A 22,053-nucleotide genomic window follows, 5' to 3' on the forward strand; every position below is an offset into this window, starting at 1 on the left:
CTCTACCTATCTTATGTACGTTGCCTAGCAACAGTGACTGTGCATTTAATCTTGGTGACAGCACGGATTGTCATTCCCAATGCAAGTTTTCCAATGCTTTTTCGTCCATAACTCGCCAACGAAACAAAAATGAAAATTCTGGCTTCGAGGTGCATTTGGACCTTTTTGTCCATCTACCTAGGTTCAAAATTTCAGATCTCTGCGTACTGTAGATTTTGCTAGGCATCGCGCACAGACAAACACTTTCTTTTATTATTATGGATGGGAGTAAATGGATGTAGTTTACGTTTCAGTACAATTTCCTATGTGTGAAATTCATTTCTCTTTTGGGATACAATTTTATGAACTAATAACATGCCAATTATATTGGAGTTATGGATTTACTCGTTCAGGACAAAACATTTTGCCTTCATTATGCGAATAGAATATCTGAAGAAAATGAAGAAAAAAGGTAATGGAACATTTGATAAATGTCCCAAGAAATTACTAAAGTTTTTCTCCCTAGCATGAAGAGAGCACAGCAATGGTTGCCTCCACAACTCAGCTTTTCCTCCTGGTCGACAAAGTCAAAAGGTTCCTCAGGCAGAAAAGAAAGGAAGGTTCCAAGTTTTTTACTGATTGACACCTGTAACATCCAGGGAAGGACTGACTCCATGAAAACTTAAGACCGATAGTGTGTGAATAAGTAAAGTTGTTGGCACTTTTTTCTTAGCTTCCGGAAAGTCCCCAAAACACACTATCTTGCTATATCACAACCAAATATAACTCAAGTGAATTAAAAAGAGAGAGTGGCACAGTTCTATGTGAATTGTAACGTGTATAAACAAGACCCAGTGAAAAACCAAATGACTGGCACCCATCACGAAGTGCAGGTTACAGTTATGCAGCAAGGTTTAGATGGTGGGGAGTTACAATAGTGCTGTGCGATATGGGTATGCCAGTTCACCTCAAATCAAATCAGCCTTGTATGGTGCCAAGAGCTGGCCGGTCAGGAAACGCGCACATGAGGATTCGCATAATAGTTTGGCATGAAGAGTTTCACCGACTGATTACATAACTTAAAAGACACAATCCAAGAAGATGGGAAACCCATTCAAGTCGCTCGAGATGAATTCAAGAATGTTGATGGTAAGCAGCCACATGGTAGGCCAATATGATTGCAAGATGTCCTAGCAGCACATATGAAGATTGCTTTGCTTAACTGACAGAACACTGCGAACGATCGCTTAAAACTCTTGTTCGATTTTAAGAGTGGAACCTGTAACTCCGAGAAAAGGTTACGAAAAAAATGTTACAGCTAATTCATAACTGTTTTAGCTAGTTTTAGAAACAAATCCAGAGTGCTCAGATAATACATGCAGCCAAGATATTCATCACCTTGATCAAACGGTAATTAATATCATCATAGCACTCAAATTAGGGAAATTATTAATATTTTTGATGAACTATTGTACAATTATCTCAACAAATTTTTTACAAAAGGCTTATTAATTACAATGAAAAAAGAGAGAAATATATCAAACAATCCACAGGACAAATTAACATTAACCATTTTACGCCATTGCTCATGACCTAAAAATTCACGAAGGGATCAAATTCCCCTCAAATTGAAAATATAAGCTAATTATAGATCCATTTCATAACACTTATGCGTTGTTTTAAAAAGGTCCATCTAGTCTTTCCTTAATTGTCCATTTCTAACAGCGTTGCAGAAAATCTGATCCCCAATCAACCTCCCCAGATTTATTGAAGATCTGAAAAGGAAATTGAAATTCTGAAACGTTCACGATGTGTGTAATGAAAGACTAGCACCCTTGAGTTTAGAGACCGCTGGTACAGATTCTACAGCATGAACGTGGAAGATTGACAGTCAAACAAAACAATGATTTCAGATTCTAAAACTCCTATCAGGACAATTGTAGATAGGCTTTTCTGCAACCGGGCATAAATAATGGTTAATGACAAATTACTGTTCAGATATTACATGCATGGTAGTGTGGGGTGAAGTGAGAACAGCCATAATATTCTCACTTCACATAGCCCATCTGCCATTCCCATAGCAAACATGTTACTTCTAGTCAGCAGAAAATATTGGCACGTTCTTCAGGCATTGTATGGGTGGTGATCTCTTTGCATCAACGCTCAAGTCCATACTGTGGTGGTTCTTTCAAATTCATGACAAGGCCCGTCCCTTGACCTCAAAATAAACACATTTGCGGCTGCTCGGATATCAGCAACTGTTACGGCAGTACCATTATAAAATTTTCGCTCAGTCTAGTTTTCTGCGTCCTTATGCATTTTGAATTATTTTAATTACAGATAACCTCCATTATCCGTCCTTCAATCGTTCTGCGGATTATCGGTCCTCCAAAAAAGTTTTTTAAAGCTCCAAAACTGAATGAGCGTACTCGTTATAACAACAACGACAAAATTATCGGCTTTACGCCCCACTAACCATTTTGTTTTTGGAGACCACAAGGTGCCAAAATTGTCTCGCAGGAGTTATTCTACGTGCCAGTAAATCTACCGACACCAGGCTGCTGTATCTGAGCACCTTCAACTACCACTGGACTGAGCAAGGTGTGAACCAGCCAAGTTGGAGTCACAAGGCCATCGCCTCAGCCATCTGAGCCACTGAACCTGACTCTTGACGTCAGTATTCTGTTTTGAAGAGACTGTACACTTACTCTCAGCTCCCGAGTCCATTGTCATACAGTAACTAGTCACAAACTTTATTATCCATTGTACTGTTGACGATGTACTGTAATGTGCCCTCTCCCAGCCCACGGGCATAGAGTACGGTATGCTGGTTATTCTACTTCAGAAGGATACCGACTATATATTTGATAGCGTGTAACATCTGAGTACCATGCGTAGATCTGTCATATCGTTCTCTGTCAAGGTTAAATATTTTTCACCACAGCCTACTGCATCGAAAATACTTCACAATGAACAGGAATCTGAAAAGGCCTAGCGGTCTGTCATAGTCAACCTCCGCTATTAGACAGGTAGGCTACATTCTGTACTGGAGTGTGAAGTAAGGAAATGCGAGCGACTGATGAAGTTGAACCTTTTCCCTTCTAACAGCCAAGATATGTTGAGATCGAAATCTGCTGTTAAAAAAAACTTAGTTTTAACCATACAAAATAGTTAATATAATCGAACTATTAATGAAAAGTGACCTAGACCAGAAAGAGCACTGCCACACAGTAGTTTTCTTAATTTATCTCAGCCTGGTTTCGAGTTTGAATAGCTAGCCACTCCGATTCCCAGGACGCCAAGATGGTTTGACGTAGCTGAGAAAAAATATCTTCAGCAGGTACAATGACAGCTCTTGGAGGTAAAGTACCGCTTCCTTTGCCGCTTCATCCACAAGTTTGTTTCCCGGAATCCCAAAGTGGCTTGGAAGCCACGCTGAAGTAATTCTGATGCCTGCAACACTTAACCTGGCGAGAAGGTCATGAATCTACCGCACCAGTGGGGGCTGCGAGAAACAGGCTTCAATAGACTGCAGAGAGATTAACGAATCTGTACACATAAGAAAGTGGCTTCTTTCATCATGCAGTGCAAACTGCAGAGCCTCTAGGAAGGCATAAAGCTCCGCAGTACACACGCTACGTACACTAGGAGGCGAGATCTTCGAACTCATATCATCGGTGACCAAAGAGCAACAACATTATCTCCGACTTTAGAACCATCCATGAACATACGCTTCGCGGCCGGATATTGCTGAACGAAGTCTAGGAAATACCTCCGATAAACTGAGGAATCAGTGTTCACCTTGGGTCCACTTTTATGTTGGGAGCTATGAACGTACTAAGGAGTGAAATATTCTATACAGGTTCGTTCAGCATGTATTTAGCACGACAACCAGGCCCGGAAATCTCCATAGTAATATGATCAGCGGTTGTTAATGAGCCCTGGAGATCTCCATTTTTACGCACGGGCATTGTTGGTAGCTTGTGCTATCTGTTGCCTATAATTTTAACTACCTTCAATCACGTCATGGACTAGAACGTGTAGATTGCAGTGTCTGTGTCACTTAATTGTACGGTCTCTGTAGCTATGGAAACTTTATATATGCAGGTTTTATTATGCGCCAAGAATCACCATACAGGATTGAGTATCCATGGGAACATGCCCTGTGACGAAAAAGTATTTCAACATTTATGCAGATTCATTATCTGATGTGCCACATGGGTGACGAGTTCCAAACAGTGTATTCATGGAATATTAATTATTGCTGCATCTTTCTTTAAAACATGTTGTATTTAACAAAATAGTGTTGAATATGTAGAACTATGTAGAGACCGGTTATAATAAGAGGTACAGAGTGATAGTGAATTCTATTTCTAATGATTAACTGCTAACACCAAACCGGGAGTAAACGTAAACAGAAATCCGTACATATTTGAAAACAGCAAGTATACGAATGGCACAAACACAGCATTCATTACTACAATGTGCTTAGAAAGAATATTAAATGGAGCCATAAATGGAATTGCTTTGATAAGTATTACAACGTACAAATTACCAAGAAACATAGCGAGCACGTGTTCTAAGGTCTACATTTTGAATACATTCAGTTACAGTAGTGTGTGCTTTCTTAGAGGCTTGAATTATCCGGGATATTGGGTAGCAGCCTCCCGTTCGGGGCCAGTCAATGAGTCCTGGGACTTTGGAATAATGGGGTAGTAACCAGGGAAACGCGCTAGAGGGGGGCCATCTTAACCAGTTTTGACTATATATGGATTACGGTATCTTCACCGTTATGCCACAATATTGAGTGTTTCTGCAGTTGAATCGCCTGCATATGAATATGCACTAACCACTGCAGGCTTCTCTAATGGAACTTTTAAAATACGGAAAAAATATCAAGAGCTTCCCTCCCCCCCCCCTCAACCCGCACTTAACATGTGTAGGAAGCATTTTTAACTTCAATCTCAAGACCTCAACAATGGTGTTCAGGCCACACAAAAAATCGATACTTACCTCTCTGGCTTTGTAGTACTCAGGATTCTTCTTGGGCAGATTCTTCTCACTGTAGCCATCAATATCATCCAACTGTTCAAATGGCTCCACCACAACAGGTCTCAATGATCTACAAGAAATGTTTTAGGAATAGTTAGCAGAAGAAATTTAGTCTCATTTTACATCAAAGGAATAACTCAAAACAATGAAAGAAAAAAAAGGGAGTAATGTAAATAAAACTGTCAGGAATTAAATAATTTGGACTATTAACACATACAATCACATTTTCCCCAGGCCTGAAAATGTTTGTCATCCCTCGTGAAAGGAACGGGATTTGCAGCACAGATAAAAATCCCCACAGGAGATAGCTCAGGTAAAATTGCACAACAGAAAAGGCCATGAAATCCTCAACTCTATAGGGCAGGGCCTCTCGGAGTGCATGCGCCAGTGCATTGCACAGCACAAGGTGCAGGAGACTACTACATTAGGTTGACCAGAGTGCAAACCCCTACTCCCCTTTCCCTGCACCTGTCTCACCCTTTCGGCCTGTCTCCGCCTTCACCACTGATCCTCCCGTCACTGCAAAATGTTTAGGTGCAGTGAACGGTCACACACTGTTGTATGGGACAATGTTACCAGTGTTAAAATAACCTTTTAATTTTGCTTGAGCAGACAATTTGTCCTTAGTTCTTTTCCTTTCTCTTTACAATTATACAAAGAGCACTAGGAAAGTTTTGCAATACGCAAAAACTGTTGCAGGAGACCCCCATTCTGGTGAGAGATGAAAAGAGGGATGAAAACCGGTCCAAAAGACAGCAAGGCGCGACATTCGTACCACTTGTTACCAAGCAGTGGGATTGAAAGCAGGCTAAGATGTCAGTGTGGTCTAAAGGTGAATATCGCGATATCTGCTACAGTTTTGCTCGTGGATTAACTGTTGACCAGTGCCGGAAGGAAATAACTCCTGTGCTGGGGAAAGTATGTCCACATCGGACAACAATTATCCACTGGTACAAAAAGTTCCAGAGGGGAAATTTTGGAGTTGAAGATCCTCGTTCTGGGCAACCGCCTGAATCAGTGACAGAGCAAGAGAGGTGGTTGACATATATGAAAGTAGAAGAGACTCCACATCCCTGAACCAGCTATTCATTTAATTCTATACGACCACCTCCATGTTAGAAAGGTTTGTTCCTTTTGGGTGCCCCATTCACTTTCAAGAGGAAAAAAGGACACATCGAGTGAAATGGTATCGAAAAATGCTAAAACAGTTTAATAATTGGACTTTGCGTAACATGAATAGCATCATTTTAGGTGATGAAACTTGGCTTTATTATTACAATGTCCCAACAAAATCCCAGAACAAGGTCTGGCCGTTTGAAGATGAGGGTACTCCTGAGACTGTGCGGAAGTCAAGGGCAGAGAGGAAAAGGATTTGTTTATTTGTGTCAGTAGCACATTATAGATTACAGATAGCAAACTAGATAAAATATATAAAATTACAATATTACATAAAATTAAAGTTATTTACAAATTATCGGCCCAGAATTTGGCCACTGTAACCGCACTGATACTGGCCTGTGCCAGATCAAGTTCCGTGCATTTAACAGGGCACAGAGAGCAATTAATAAGGTGCCTTGTTTGTACCATGCCGCATTCACATAGGGTCTGTTCCCAATTCAGGGGGCCCCATTTCTTCATAATGTCCTTTTAATCTTCCAACGCCTGCTCTTAATCTGTTCCCAGAAGGGTGTATTTACATGTGATTGTCATACATCCGTGCGTCTCCTGGGCAACAGACTAGAACTATTCCTAGACGGCTGATTCTCTTACTCCAGAAGCACTTAATGAGAAGAAAAGGATGATTGGAGTATGCCTCACTAAACGGGGCATCCTGACTGGTTGTGCTAGAAATACAATGGACAGTTACTGTGAAGTGGTACAGTGAGACTTGTCCAGAGATGCCAACTTTCAAGAAAGGCAATTCGTAATGTAGCCGTTCGGTCACGGGGGGCGGGGGGGCTGACGGGCGAGGCGGCCGTAGAACTTTAATTCTTCGAGATCTTACTAACGTACATAATATCATTGAAAAAATTAATGAACAACATACAAATCAACGAGATATTCAAAGACTGGCATATAAAGAGTGTATGATTCTTACCCGCTAAAGTAACAGGTGATCTGCGGTACATATCTGAGGTAGGTTGAAGGATCATTTCTTTTGTTGAGTACTGTAGTTGCTGCCCTTAGCAGCTTGTAGTTGCTGTTTGGTAAACGTACCACTGGTGACATGCTATTCCATTTGATATCGTGTGCTTCCTCTGCACTAACAGAGCACTTAACAGTTCGGTGTTCAGGTTATGTAGCGCATACCTATCTACGAAATGCCACTGTAGTATTTGTCCCAAATGGAACATAATCATGAAGTGAAATGAAGTGAAAAATCTGCGGTATACGTTCTTACGGGCTTTAGACAGGACTCAATTGTGTTGTATTCCGCTTCTCGTGCCGTCTTTTGTTTCTTTCTTGAGGTCCAAGGCTAGCACTGACGAATGGGAGTGCTATGTCTGTGAATTCTCATTATCTTTGTCCATATGACTAGCGCGGGCAGTTCAAACAGCAAAATAAATATATTACTCTTTTGTTGAAAGGAAAATAGCATGATCCATGGACCAAAAAATATATCATTTATGAATGAGTTAGGGCACAAAACGAATGAGCAACATGAAGAAAACGACACCTAATTAATACAAACAACTTCAGTGAGCAAAGACATCACACACGAAAGTGTTGAGACAAAAAACACATACGGAAGCGCTGCGACGTAGCAGAAAAAAAATAGTTGTAAGGTAGTAAAGTATGTATCCATATCATTCTCTTCAAGTAAAACATTTCGTACTATTTCTTAATTTACCACATATTTTCGAGTTTATTTATGTAAAAGCAATTATGTTCCATTTGGGACAAATATTACAGTGACATTTCGTAGATAGGTATGCGCTACGTAACCCGGTGTTCATATTAGCACAGAACTCAGTCTTTTTCTTCGTCACCATACACAACTGAAAATTCACGGTTACACACACTACAAAAACACGCGCGATTGAGATTTTGAGGAACGCAATAAACAGGGCCATTCTTTCGAGTATTCCTCCCTAAATTTTTGAACTATTTGAAGTTTATCACTAGCATCACTAATCACGGCAACGTCACCACACGCATTTTCCTGCACAATAAATCGCTTCATTATTTCAAACCTTTCACATTTGGAACACACGATTAACATTTATCCTACAAGAGCAATACATGTAAATTTGGCAACCAAAATCGCAGTAAATATTTCAACAGTCACGCACGCAGTATCCACAATGAAACGGAGTTTCTCACCACTTCGCCGCCAAAACAAAGGCAAAACAACTCGCATATTTCAAGGAAGTCTGGTCATGGGACGAACAAAGACAACAGCTCCGCAAGATATACCACTTCACAGGTGGCAATTTCTCCGGTAATGGAAGCACACACTGAGTTCGGCGCGAGAAAACTCGAAATATTCTCAAATGAGAGACAGGAGTGGGGTAAAACTGATTACCGAGAAATCCGAAAATAACATTCTGAGAATTAAAGCTGTAATGGCATTCCTTGTCTATACTTTTGAACACCTCACACACTTAGATTTGAAAATCAACAACAAATCGTAATTTGAGGTGTGTGATTCGTAAAGGCGTAATTGTGATGGGTAATTCGTAATTATTACGATTGAATCGTAATAGTTGGCATCTCTGCTTGTCTGCCTCAGGTCATCCAGGCTCTCAAGCAGCTCCGTCCAAGGTCACGGCTCAACACATGGCTCCTGCACCACGACAATGCTCCAGCACATCGTACTAATGTAACAATAGATATTCTTGCCAGATCAGGGTTGACTGTGCTTTATCTCCCTCCATACAGTCCTGATCGTGCCCCATGTGACTTCGCACTATTCCCCGAGGAAGATGAAGTTGAAAGGGCAGCGTTTTTCATCCAAAGAGGTGCTTCTGGCAGCATGGAATCAAGAGTCTGAAAACGTAACCGAAGAAAAGTGGCATAGAGTTGGTTCAGCGACTGGTTTCGACGTATGGAGAAGTGTATTGAGTGCGGCAGAAATTATTTTGAAAAAGTCTAAGCATTCACTCACATTGCAAAACTTTTCTAGTGCCCTTTGTACCAGTAGTATCTGGCTGACAGCAATTCTGAGAGCGTACTTTAAATTACAATCGAATACTTTCACGCAATCTACTTTTCGTACAAGTCAGAACAGAAAAAAATAACCTTTTACAAATGCATGTGGAACCAAACATTGAAATAAACTTAGATGCTTCTCGATGCAGCTTAGGGAAATCCTCATTCGACAAATTCTCGTAGAATTTGGGCAAGTCCTTTGTACTGAAAACTAGATGTCATTCTGATGATCACGTAATTACTGTCCCTCTGATTAAGCATTTGGCTCGATCGTCACGACTGACAAAACAAATTACATAAAATCAGCTTCATGGTCCGTATCGCACTAGTCGACTAGGTGGAAAATAAATACTTAATTGTGAATCTGACAAAACAAATACGAAAGTTCCCAGTTCGATCAAAATGGTCTTTTGGAAGTCTTTGCTTTCTTTGAAACAGGTTATGGCATTGTCTTGCGCTGATCTATTTCACGGATAAACGAGCCGTCTATTACCGAACGCAACGTGGCTCTCAGCGCACTACACCATCCGAGCCAAGCCGAGTTGGACCGATGCACAGTGCTGCTGTGCCTCGGTTTGCACGAGATGTGGGGCGTCGGAGAGGCCCTGCTATAGAGTAAAGCTAACATTTGTTTTAGAAAGAGCATGATCCTAGTAAGTTTATACTTATGGGTACAAGTGCAGACGTGTTCATATTTAATAATAGTAATAGAGAACAAACTGTGCATCGATTAGAGAGAATATGTGTACTGTGTGATAGCAGGGTTCACTCTGGTGTTCGTACAGAACTCCAGACTCGAGTTTAGTAGTTTCTTTGCAGTTCGCAACATGGTAGCGTTCACAGAGGTTATCAGAGTTACACTCGCACTTGTCGCCTGGATCATGGAACTATTTTAATTTTCAAGCCCTGTGGTGGTAGCTGTGTACTGCCATTAAGGTCACAAAGTGCAGCAGCTCCTGATTGGTGTCTGCCTATGACTTGTCCACCTTTGCCTCTAAGAGTAGAATTCCTCCAGATCTTTTTTTTTCACTTCAGTACCCAGCAGTAGTCCCTGTCAACTACCCGTAGAGGGTAAATGTAGTTAAAATCTCAAGAGTTTCAATTAGAAAAGTTTCCCCGGAGAGTTTGTATACTGATCTTGAACTCTTCTACCCAGAACTGCCAAGGGTTGATTTTAGGAAGCATGCCTTGACCTTTTTCTAGCACCATAAGATCACTTCTTAGTTTATGCAAAATAATCTATGTCGAGACGGGAATTACAGATCTGTTCAAATTATTAGACTCGACAGACAAATTCATGCTATTTTGAAATATATTTAAGATACCTCTTCATAAAAGGGTTCTTGTCAGATTATTGGTGAACATGTGCAACATCAGTTCCCACACAGTTTATGAATGCATCAAGCTGTTGGCAACTCTGTTTTGACCTTCAACTGTTTTGTTTTGGAGGGAGTGTCATTGCCAGCGCTGGGACTGCAAGTAGCAGTTGGATTCTTGCTTCTGAAAAAGTGTAGTTATGGCCATTGTTGATGGATTGTACTGCTGCTAGGGACGTGAAGCTATCTCTAACCATTAATTTTGAAGTGATCTCATACAGTTTTATTCAATCAGTTGTTTCTTTCCAACTCCTAGTTCTGTGTACCGTATAATCGGATTGTTTTTTTGATAATGGGGAAAGGCAAAGATCCTTCCCCATGTAAAGTTGCAGTTGTCAATGCTCTGCTGAGCAAAGGAAAGTATTCACAGAGGCAAATTGCACAAAGTGTCTTAAAGTCAAAAATGAGCGAGTAGAATTAGTGTAGAATTGAGGAAGAATACAACTTATCAAAATGGAGTGGGAAGGTGTGGGCGAAAATCGAATCTTTTCCCACGAGGCATTAGAATACCCAAAAAATTGGCTCTTCTCAATAGAAAATGCATTTCTAAGGACTTGAGCATTAAAATGGCGGGTTATGGAGCAGTAGTTCCTCCTGGAAGTGTCCGGAGGATCCTGTGTAGTGAGGGCATCAAATCGTGCAGACCAAGGAAGAAAGCGAAGATCACCCCATCAATGGCACATTCACATTTGGAATGGGCAAAAGGACTTCAACACTGGTCTGATGAATGGAAGAAAGTGTGTTTTAGTGACGAGTCATATTTCAGCATTTCTGAAGAATGTTCAAAATATGTACATCGTCGACGTGGAGAGGAATACAAGTTGGAGTGCATACAACAGACTGTGAAACACCCAACTGCAGTGATGGTGTGGGGCGTGATGTCCATCTATGGGCCTGGACGAATTCAAATTTTAGAGGGGACAATGAAACAAGACAATTATAAATGGGTTCTTGAAGAACAACTCCTTCCTCAGGCCAAAGAATGATGATAGTGCCAAATGTGTCACAAAATTTTTAAAGGGCAAGGATATCAGCGTTCAACCATGGCCGGGCAACAGCTCGGACGTGAATCCAATAGAAAATGTATGGAGCTTCATGAAACACAAGATGATGAAAAAGAACATAACCAACAAACATCAGCTGATAGCAGAAATAATCTGTGGTATACGGATGTGGAACTGAAGGATATGTGACTAAATCTTGTGAAAAGCATGCCAAAACGGCTAAAGAGTGTCATTCAATACAAAGGGTATCACACAAAGTACTAAAATGCTCGGTTGTATTCAGGGATTTAATTGTAATGATGTAGTAATTTGTAGATTGATTAAGTTTTATGTATGAAGTTAAGAAGTTGGTGTGAGGAATGACAAAAGTGGGCTAGATTAACTGGAGATACCTCCAAACAGCAAACAACTTATGCAAGGGACTGATTGTTATTCTAAAATAAATGTTTTGTTAATATAAATGTTTTTCAACATGATTTTGGGAAGAGAAGTAAAAAAGTGCTTGATCTGCCTGTTGAGTGTAATAATTTGAACAGATATGTATTTTGCCCTCGGAGCCATGGCAGTCTTCAGAGATCGAGAAGGTTGATGTATATCACTCTACGGCCCGCTGCGAGTGCCATTGAATCACCGAACTACGATATTGCTAAACATCTGACCACCTTCCTACAACCTTGCACTGGTGGCACAGTCTTATGTGATGCATCACGCGTAATATCTCTCATTTTCATTTGCAACATTTCAACTACACTTCGTATTGTAAATTATGTATCCATAAGATTCTTACCGTTAAAAAGATGTTTTAGGATTTCGCCACACATTGTGTATGTTTTAATATGGCTGATGATGACCCCGAGGACGGCTGAAACTAGTCCCATGTAATGTAAATATTGTAAATATATCTTAGTTTTGAATAGGTGGATATCTCTACAATGTTATAATTCAGTTTCTATGAACAAATAGGTGTTGCCATGGGCAGGCCTCAAGAGTCCAGTGATAGCAAATTACTTTATGGATACCAGCACTAGAGACCGCACCACTGAAACCTGAGATGTGGCTGTGCTTCCTAGATAGCTTTGCAATCTGGAGCAACTGAAAGAAACAGCGGTTTCTACAGCACCAATATTCTGTCCACTATCGAGACAAAATGAGGGAAAGCTCCCTATCCTCGATGTTCTGATAATGAAGACTGCCGAATTAAACTGCAGACAAAGTGTGCCACAATCCATCTCACACAATCTTCAGAATACGTCCAAGCACCACCCACAAACTTGTGATTAAGACGCTAGCCGACCGTGCTAGAATTTGTCAACCTCATCACTTAAACGACAAGCTAAACCACCTCAATATGGCCCTACTCGCTATCGGGTACAGATATCCAACAAGCCCTCCATCCCAAACTTCCAACAACTAAGGAGAAAGAAGAGGAGCGGCCGGCAGCTAAAGCCTTTCAGCCGAATATTAGGGAAATAACTTGACAATAGGAAGGCTACTGGAGTCCCATGTGGTCAAAACCACATCCAGAGCAAATCCAGTAACTACTTAGGTCTGCCAAAGACTAGCACCATCCTCTCGCCACAGCAGGAGACTACAAGGTCCTGTGCAGCAGTGGCCAGGTGTACATAGGCATTACCCAAAACAGCATTGCCACAAGATTGAAGGAGCATAACAGAAATAGCTGGCTGGGAAATTCACATAGATCACTGCCTGAACACTTGCTGCTAGCAGACCATGATATACAGTACAGACACCAATGTACTGTCAACTACTGTGTCATGCCCAGCTACAGAGGGAAGCTATTGAAATTCTGAAGCACACTAACAGCTTCAAGCGTCTGGTTTCCAGTCCTGAAAGCGTTAAATCCTGAAGGACACAGCCGCGGCACACCAGAAAAAGCAACGGGTGATCAGTTGCCTGTCTCCGCCAACGCAGGTCGATGTAGATCATTCTCCTTAATGCTTCAACAATTGGCCGAAGGACAGCCAATCAGCCCCCCCCCCCCCCACACACACACACACACACACACCCACCCACCGAGACCAACAGGCGAACAGCGTAGGGTAGCCTACGCAATATGATGAGGTGGAATTACAGCACGTCATTCCACTAAGAACTTCGCTGCTATCAATGTCTGCTCGAACCCTTGACAATGCTGAACGCACTCTTCAGTGAAACGTAGGGACATTCACAAGCTCTTGGACCACGGCCTACAGGCCCGGAAAACACTAACATGATCCACTGCAGCTGTTGCTCTGTGTTGTGTAAGCTATAGGAGCGTAATCTGTAGGGTTAAGCGAAGGGATCAGAAGTAGTTTACGATTTGCAATCAGTCTTGCTTGGAAATCAATGTCCGTGGAGAAGCCCGTCATCCTTTTTCTGAAGGTCATATATTCACTTTCTTTGTATATATGTCCAATTGGTTAGTTTCCGTCCATACCTCCACCACATTTCATGCTTTCTGTACTTCAGCGATGTCTTCTGATCCTATTACCACATCGTCTGCATATAGGTAATATATTTTTACCTTCACATCTTACCGAATGTACGACGTGTGGTGGCGAATAATTGAGGGCTAGCCTAGAATCAGATTCTACTATACTCAATAGGTTCCAATATAATTAACATCTCGAATTATAATCATTAAAATAGCTTAGGACAATTACACTTATTTAAATGCACTTTTTTACATGAATTATCTTTAAAGTGAAGGCCCTATTAAAGCAACATATTAAATACCATGATATTCATTAAAAATTGGTTCTAACATCAACATATAGCGTGTAACCCCAATGTCGACACGTCAACAAACAAAAGCAGTTTGTTACGTTTCCTAATGGGGTCATAATTTTATATATCCCAACGAAAACTGGCACTCCGAAACTCTACAGTACAGAGAAACGAGCGTGGCATTGGGAATAACAATTTGACATGTAAAAGGAAATCCATTAATATACTGGTAAAACTATTCAGTGGTAGAAAAAAAGAAATTGTACATGTTATAGTGTAACTATCACAGTTGACTTGCAAAATATGGATACAATTCATTATTGCAACTGCTGTGATGCAGGAAAGGGATCTAGGGAGGATAAGCATGAACAAAAGCTAGTGGGGACACACTGAGGAACAGGACAAAAAAGACTCCACATCAACAAATCTGCCTCCAAGGATGATCCCAGTTCTTGGAAATCTTAAAAGATGACCTGTAACATCTTGGATCAGCAAGTACACATGTGCACCTCGGGTTGAGGTTCAGTACGAAGCCACTGTTGGGGTTCATTGCAGCAAGGACCCGATATACCCACACGTATACCTCTTCAGGTTCAAGTTTCTACCGCAACGATCAGTACTGTGCAAGGGTGGCGTGTTGAAGGATAGTTTGAAATGAACTGTTGGAGCAAGATTGCAGAAGATGAGTCTCCCCAAACTGGTAGGTATTATTTAACTTGTTTATTGTGTAGTGTCGAATGTCACAGCTTGGTATAATAATATTTGTTTTATGTCCCACTTTTACGGTTTTCGGAGACGCTGAGGTGCCGGAATTTAGTCCCGCAGGATTCTTTTACGTGCCAGTAAATCTACCGACACGAGGCTGACGTATACGAGCACCTTCAAATACCACCGGACTGAGCCAGGATCGAACCTGCCAAGTTGGGGTCAGAAGGGCAGCACCTCAGCCGTCTGAGCCACTCATTCCAGCTCACGGCTTGGTGTTAGAGGTAATCCCAAGAAACAATACAATATCTATCCGCATGACCATGGAGACATTCGAACAAAATTTTTGTTGGAATCTCCTGTGTTGTACACGAATGTCTACCTCACGTTTTAACTGCCGTAACACTCCATATTTATTGCCATATGCTGTTCGTCTACTTCACACTAAATGTTTTCCTCGGTAGTGTTATGGTTATATTTAATAGTGAATAGTATTTCTCTTGAAATACGTTTACAATAAAAATAACAATTTTCAAGAAGAAATAGGATAGGCAATTACTCCAGACTGATTCAGATATTGCTGACTAATGGAAAGTGACGTCGATGAAGACGATGATCTTTAAACTGATTTTATGGAACCAGCAGTATGATATTGGAAGTGATGAGCAATCTGATGCTATCTGTTCTTCAGTACAGATGTATACCTTGCTTCAGTTCTGCTGAAGTTTAGTGGGTCTTTTCATTCTCCTGGCAAGCGATTTCTCCCAGTCTTCCGAATGACAGTAATGTGGGTGGAATTTCTTCAGATAAAGATGCTAAAAAAAAATGAAATACTGTTAAGTACTTGCCCCGACTGTTCCTGAGTTGCAGTATGACATGGATGACAAGTTTGCTTTTAAGCGCCAGCTAGAGGGATGCAAATCAAGAAGCAGGGTTAAGTGTAAAAAATTTGACTTGTATCAATGTGTACTGAAAAACTATTGTTTTATGAAGTTCAATGAAAAATAAGTTTTGAAATTCTGCAAAGTATTTTTTTGATGGAAGAGACCCAATTCAGTAGACATTCTTGTTAATTAAGCTATTTTAGATTAAAAAACAAACATTTCATCAATACAGTGTTTCTGTGAAGTTAGCCTGAAATTAATAAGCCAAAATGAATCTTCAGTTGCAAACTAGTCAGTGTTATGTTTTTTATTCCTAAGGACAAACTCTAGGTATACATACGTGTAGCATCTAAATTTGCAGAACTAAAAGTGAAAAATGGTGTTTCTCCCTTATTTGCTTCCTAATTTACAGAAATTCATCATTGGATAAGTATCAATGAAGTAATTTCTAACTACACAATTCTGAAGAACATAATGACTGGATTTGTGAATAATCGCAAATATGTGATGACCACGTAAATTGCGGACAACTTGAAGCACATCTCTTGAAAGTTACACAGGTAATTTTTAAACTATGACCAGGGAATATAAACTTATCAAGTATATAGAGGTAGGAAAGTCAAGTAACACATAAGAGGACAAATGTAAAGGCAGGACAGTGAGATGAGGCAGCAATAGTAAGAGGCAACGAGCAATATGAAAAACCAAGAACAGAAGGAATGGCAACCGACTAGCAGAGTATCTAAAGACTGGTGTATGAAGCAGTGGAGATTGCAAATGATCAGTATATGGACTACTAGCTCATCAGAATTCAATTTCTATCTCAGCAAATAAGCAGATGTGTGATAACTAGGGCCCGAATGTTGAATGACTTGTCTTACTGACCTGTCTAAAACAATGCTGAAGTACATAGAAAATCTTTTTGCATTGTTTTGCTATTTTTCCATTTCAATAGAATATTTTTAGTTTTGGTAGATTTTTCAGTCATTTTTAAGAAATCTGTCTTAAGATCACGTTTTTCCAATTTAGTCATGTCACAGCTTTATATGAGGGAGTTGCGTCTCGGTTAAGAACAAGCTAATAGCTGATATAAAATAATTTAAAATATTGAAATAAAATGTTTTGCTATTAGCAGTAAAAAAATATATCTTGGCTGCACAATGTTATGGCGGTAGGTATACACATGCTCTGGTTTTCGTCGCAAACCCGTTATTAGCGGGATGGAATGTTACCTGCTCCGTTTATCAAGCAGAAAGGGGAAGGGGTACACATGCGTCAGTTCCGCAAGATTAGTTCATTGCCGCTTTCAAAATGCCTAAAATAAAACACGAGTGTGTTACTGCATATGAGACAACTAGTATCTGAATTTGGCAACAATGGAAGCATATTGTTTTGCAAACTGTGTGGAACTAAAGTAATTGCTGATAGATGTTTTACTGTAACGCAACATATCGGTGCTCTACAGCTCGTTTCAAATAAACCTGTAACTCTGAGCTTACTCCCTTCAGTATATTCGACTACCAGCAAGTCCTCCCAGTTCAGTAAAGAACTGTGTGATGTATTGGTATCTGCAAACATTCCACTGTATGAACTGAACAGCCCGAAAATACGTGGATTTTTCTAAAAACATACGAATCAAGAAATACCGGACTAATCAGCTTTACGGAAGAATGATTTGCCGCAGTGTTACGAAGACACTTTAAAATAAGATTTGAAACTCTCGGAAAGAAGATATGGGTGTCAATCGACGAAACTTCAGATGGTATGGGGCGTTGTATAGCCAACGTTATGATCATAACTTGATAAGTGCATACCCCAGGGGAAATCTTTTTATAGACTACCGAAGTGTTAGAAGCACAATTATTCCACCATATCAAAACTGTTTGATGGTGCTATGTTTCTCTTGTAGCTTGAGGGCATCAGTTTTCTTAAAAGCACCCCCACAAGTCTCACCTTTCAGAGCTGAAGCTCCAGACATTGCATTACCTCCACAATCTATCATAACACGCTGGGGCACGTGGTTAAACGCGTGTGTATTACTGCAAAAATATCCAGTTAGTGAAGGAAATCGTGCAAGTTTTGACAGTGAAGAAGCTGCAACAATAAAAATTGCTCAGGACATTCTATCCGAACCAAATATTGAAGGTAGTTTGGCTTTCATAAAATGAAATTTCGCCTTATCACAATCACATCGTTCAAGAAAGCGAAGAAATGCTTTATTCCTCATCCTTAATCAACCGGGTGGAAACTAGTCTTAGCAACAACCGTGGCAAAAATGCTGCGGGTATTGCATCAAAACTATTAGATGTATGGCTTTCCAGGTGTTTGCTCTATTAACCAGCAAACGCCTGAAAAGCCATACATCTAATTTTTGATATGCTCTATTGGTCTAACAAACTAGTAGGCCACTGTAGGGAAGTTTTCAAAATCTGATTGCCATGTCTCAGATTTGTAACTGATACTCCAGATTCCACTATGGCAAGTAAATTTACCGCTGCTATGAATCGTCAATAACCGACTTCTGAAAATAGGGAACACACTGCACAAAATTTGAAGAATTAAATTTTTATATCTGGCCCTTCCTCTGGAAAAAAAGAAAGATCCAAATAGTTGTATGTTACTCTGGTTCTAACACTAATATTTCAAAATACTTTATTATCATTTTTCTCAATACTTACGCTGTTAAAAAGAAGCAGCCCTCGGAACATCTTCTCAATGCCATCTGTGCACCAGGTTTCCTTGCAAATTCCACAATGCCCTCTTCCATTGATTTTCCACGTTCATCTACAATGATTACCGATCGCTCAATCTGAAATTTGAACAACCATAGCATCAACTATCTGACAATGCCGTGTACCAGCAGGAGAGTAATGGCAATATTAAAGCAACAAGACAGTTGTGTTTTAATTTGCGGGAGTAGCATAGAGGAAACGCTATGTTTTATAGCACTGCCTGAACTCCTAAGGACAAACTCCCTCCAGCAGGTTGTATAAGATAAATCTTCTCCCGCACTTAGGGTATTAAAGAGTGTACCCTAGTGCCCTTCTGAACGCTAGAGTTGGTAAAGATCACCAATTATGGGGCAATGTGATTGGAAAATACAGACTTAGCGACTGTAATGCCCATTGTCTACTGCTGCTTGGTTTGTGTGCTGAACATGAACTCAGCATTACTAACACTTAGTTCAGCCTGCCTAATCGCTACAAGACCACTGATGCATCCTCGCTCAAAGCACTGACATCTTTGATTATAACATCACTAGGCAATGTGATAAAAAAAAAGCTGTCCTTGTTACAAAAACCGCAAAACACAAGACTGCTGGACAGATCATAAGCTCCTTTTTTGCCAATTGAGAATCTCAATCTGTCGGAAACCAAAAAAACAATCCACAACCTGCCCAGAAAGAAATCTGATACTTCTAAACTTCAAATTAACTCCACTGCTACAGATTACAGAAATGCAACCTCAAACTGGCTAATCATCCAATCAGCAGTGATAGTACAAGTTAGGAATGGGTCACGTTTCAGAAGGTCATCACTGAGTCAGCTGAGGAAACTACTGGTTTTGTGAGGGGAAAAAAAAAAGACAGGACCAGTTTGATGAAAATGAAATGTCTGATCAATGCCAAACCGGAAGCCCACCTAACCTATCTTTTTCAATGTGAAGAAATAAACGTCAAGGAAAGGTCAGACACAAATTAGGGAAATTAATAACGGGTGGCAACAAAAAGCTGAAGAACTGCAAAGACTGACACCCATGACCTGCAAAACTTCTATGCTGGCTTAAAGGAGATACATAGTCCAATTCGATCCTCATCGGGGTCATTGAAGACTGCCGACTAGACTTCACGTTCATCCTCTTGATTTGGGGAACTCGAGAAGTACCTGTAGACTTGAATGCTACCACCATCACGATCTTCAAGAAAGGCGATCGTAGTGTATGTGGGAACTACCGTGGTATATCGCTTTTGTCAATATTGCAAGTAAAATTCTAGCAAGAATTCTATTAAACCGGCTCCGAGTTATCAAGAGGATTTTGCCCCAGTTTCAATGTGGTTTCCAAACCTCCAGAGGCACCAACACACATGATCTGTGCTAAGCAGGAATAATTCAGAACAGCAGCAGCCTCTTTAGTTTTCTATGATCTGGAAAAAGCCTTTGATTCAGTACCAAGATCTGCTTATGTGGAAAACATTGAGACATTTTGGATGTCCCGAACATTATGTGGAATTTGTTCAAGCTCTTCATGATGGCATGTCTGGAGAGGTTCTTCATGGTAACTATCAGATTCGTTCCCAATCACTTATGGGTTGAAACAACACTGTGCTTGCTCCTACACTTTGCACTCTACATGGCTGCCATGCTGCATGAATCATCCACGAAACACTTAGGCATTGAGATTGAATTTTGTTTTGATGGAGGCCTTTTCTATCTGGCAAGACTTTGTCAAAGTCATACTCTGGTTACCCGGGAGATAGAACTGCACTTCGCCGATGACATCTCCTGCTCTAACACCTGCAGAACTATCAACTTCTTTAAAACTGCATGTGATCACTTTGGTCTTGCCAGTAATGCAAAAAAGTACTTTCACAACCTGCCCCAGGATTAACACTTCCTGTGTTCAGTATTTCCATCTTAAGAAAACACTGGAATAGGTTGATATTTTTCATATCTTGGAAGCATCTTGTCTGAACGGTGTACGTGTGAAATTCTTGGAAATCAAGATTAACCCTTTTAGAAACAGGTATGGTGTACACAATGTTTGTAGTTTGTATTTTCCATTTTAATAAGTCATGACACAGAAAAGCTTAAGTTTTTTAATAATTCATACAACAATTCAAATATCTTTAAACACAGTATTTAAACAGACCCATCTTACAGAAGCTACTTAGTAAACAATGAAGTATAAAGCAATCTGAAAATGTTATCAAATGATTAGTACAAGGGTGCCCAGAAACTAATTCACATTTCTTTCGTTCAACAATTATTGAACAAGAAAGAAAAATGTTTCCTCTACACTCCGTACTTTTCCTCGCAATCTTTTTCCCGCTCTATAGCCTTCCTCTAGCAAGAACCGAGGGCGTACATGCCCTGTCGGTACCACGCCTTGTTCTGTTCATCAAGCCATTTCTTCACCGTGCAAATCAGCTCTTCATCACCCTTAAAATGTCTCCCATGAATGGCATTCTTCATTGGCCCAAAGAAGTGAAAGTCTAGGTCAGGGATATAGGGTGGATTGGGTAACACTGTCCAAATCTGTTTCGTGATGTGTTGCAACGTCCTCAAACTTGTGTGAATGCACGCGCTATGTTGAAGCAATCGCCTGTGCTGTTATGGATTCCAAGTCGCAGCAAGCACTTCTTGAGTTTGGTTAATGTGTTCACATATACCCTAGAATTATTGGTGGTGCCAGTCAGCATTACATCAAGGAGTATGACCATGACAGTCCCAAAAGAGTCATCACCGTAACAGCAGAAGCAGTTTCCTTGAATTCCTCCTGTGGAGTCAGGATGGCACCATTCCATTGATTGCCATTTTGTTTTGGACTCAAAATGTTGAACCCAGGTTTCATCACCTGTCGCAACCTGGGACAAAGGCTTCCCCTAATTTCAAAACGTTGCAACTCTGAAGAAATGTTTATATTCCTCCGTAAGACAATGCAGAGCCCATCGAGAGCAGGTTTTTGCGTAATCAAGAGCACTCCCTGATCATTACACTCATACAACCACAATTTCTTTGCAGATTAATAGGTCCCGCACAAACTGCCGAGTCGTTCTGTGCCTGTCCTCCCAAATGAGCCTATCAAAGAATTAATCTGTTTCGCATTCTCACCATTGTTGGAGGACTGAGAAAAAAATTGTGGTGCATAATTTTCTGGGCCACCTTTGTATAAATGTAAAATTTAAGAAGTGTGATTCACAAAGATCTTAAACCCTAGGGAAGAGACACACTGGTTCCTGAAAATTTTGCTAATTTTCAGGAGAATCAGAATTTTTGTAGGGAAGTTTCAATATTCAGATTACCACTACACCTCTGTGAACATAAATAAGTTGTAACCACTAAGTCGACACGTTAACAAACATTAAAAAGTCTGTTAAGTTTCCTAAAGGGTATAGTTTAATATATCCCAACAAAAACTGGCACTCTGAAACTCTATAGTAGAGAGAAACGAGCG

At 40.4% G+C, this 22,053-nt stretch overlaps 1 protein-coding gene across 4 annotated transcripts in view; it reads right to left on the bottom strand.

Moving 5' to 3' along the window:
* LOC136884875 (hrp65 protein) overlaps nucleotides 1-22,053 on the bottom strand; it is a 300,770-nt gene that overhangs the window by 222,131 nt on the left and 56,586 nt on the right. For all 4 annotated transcript variants that reach the window (XR_010861427.2, XR_010861428.2, XM_067157168.2 and 1 more), the window contains exons 5-6: nucleotides 18,558-18,688; nucleotides 4,993-5,101 (exon numbers count right to left, since the gene is read on the bottom strand). Coding sequence is in view for 2 of the 4 variants with exons in the window: in XM_067157168.2 (XP_067013269.2) it covers nucleotides 4,993-5,101; nucleotides 18,558-18,688 (240 nt within the window). In the remaining 2 variants the exon portion in view is untranslated. The remainder of the gene's footprint in view (nucleotides 1-4,992; nucleotides 5,102-18,557; nucleotides 18,689-22,053) is intronic.

This window comes from Anabrus simplex, chromosome 13 (assembly GCF_040414725.1).
Source record: "Anabrus simplex isolate iqAnaSimp1 chromosome 13, ASM4041472v1, whole genome shotgun sequence".
Classification (NCBI taxonomy): Eukaryota; Metazoa; Arthropoda; class Insecta; order Orthoptera; family Tettigoniidae; genus Anabrus; species Anabrus simplex.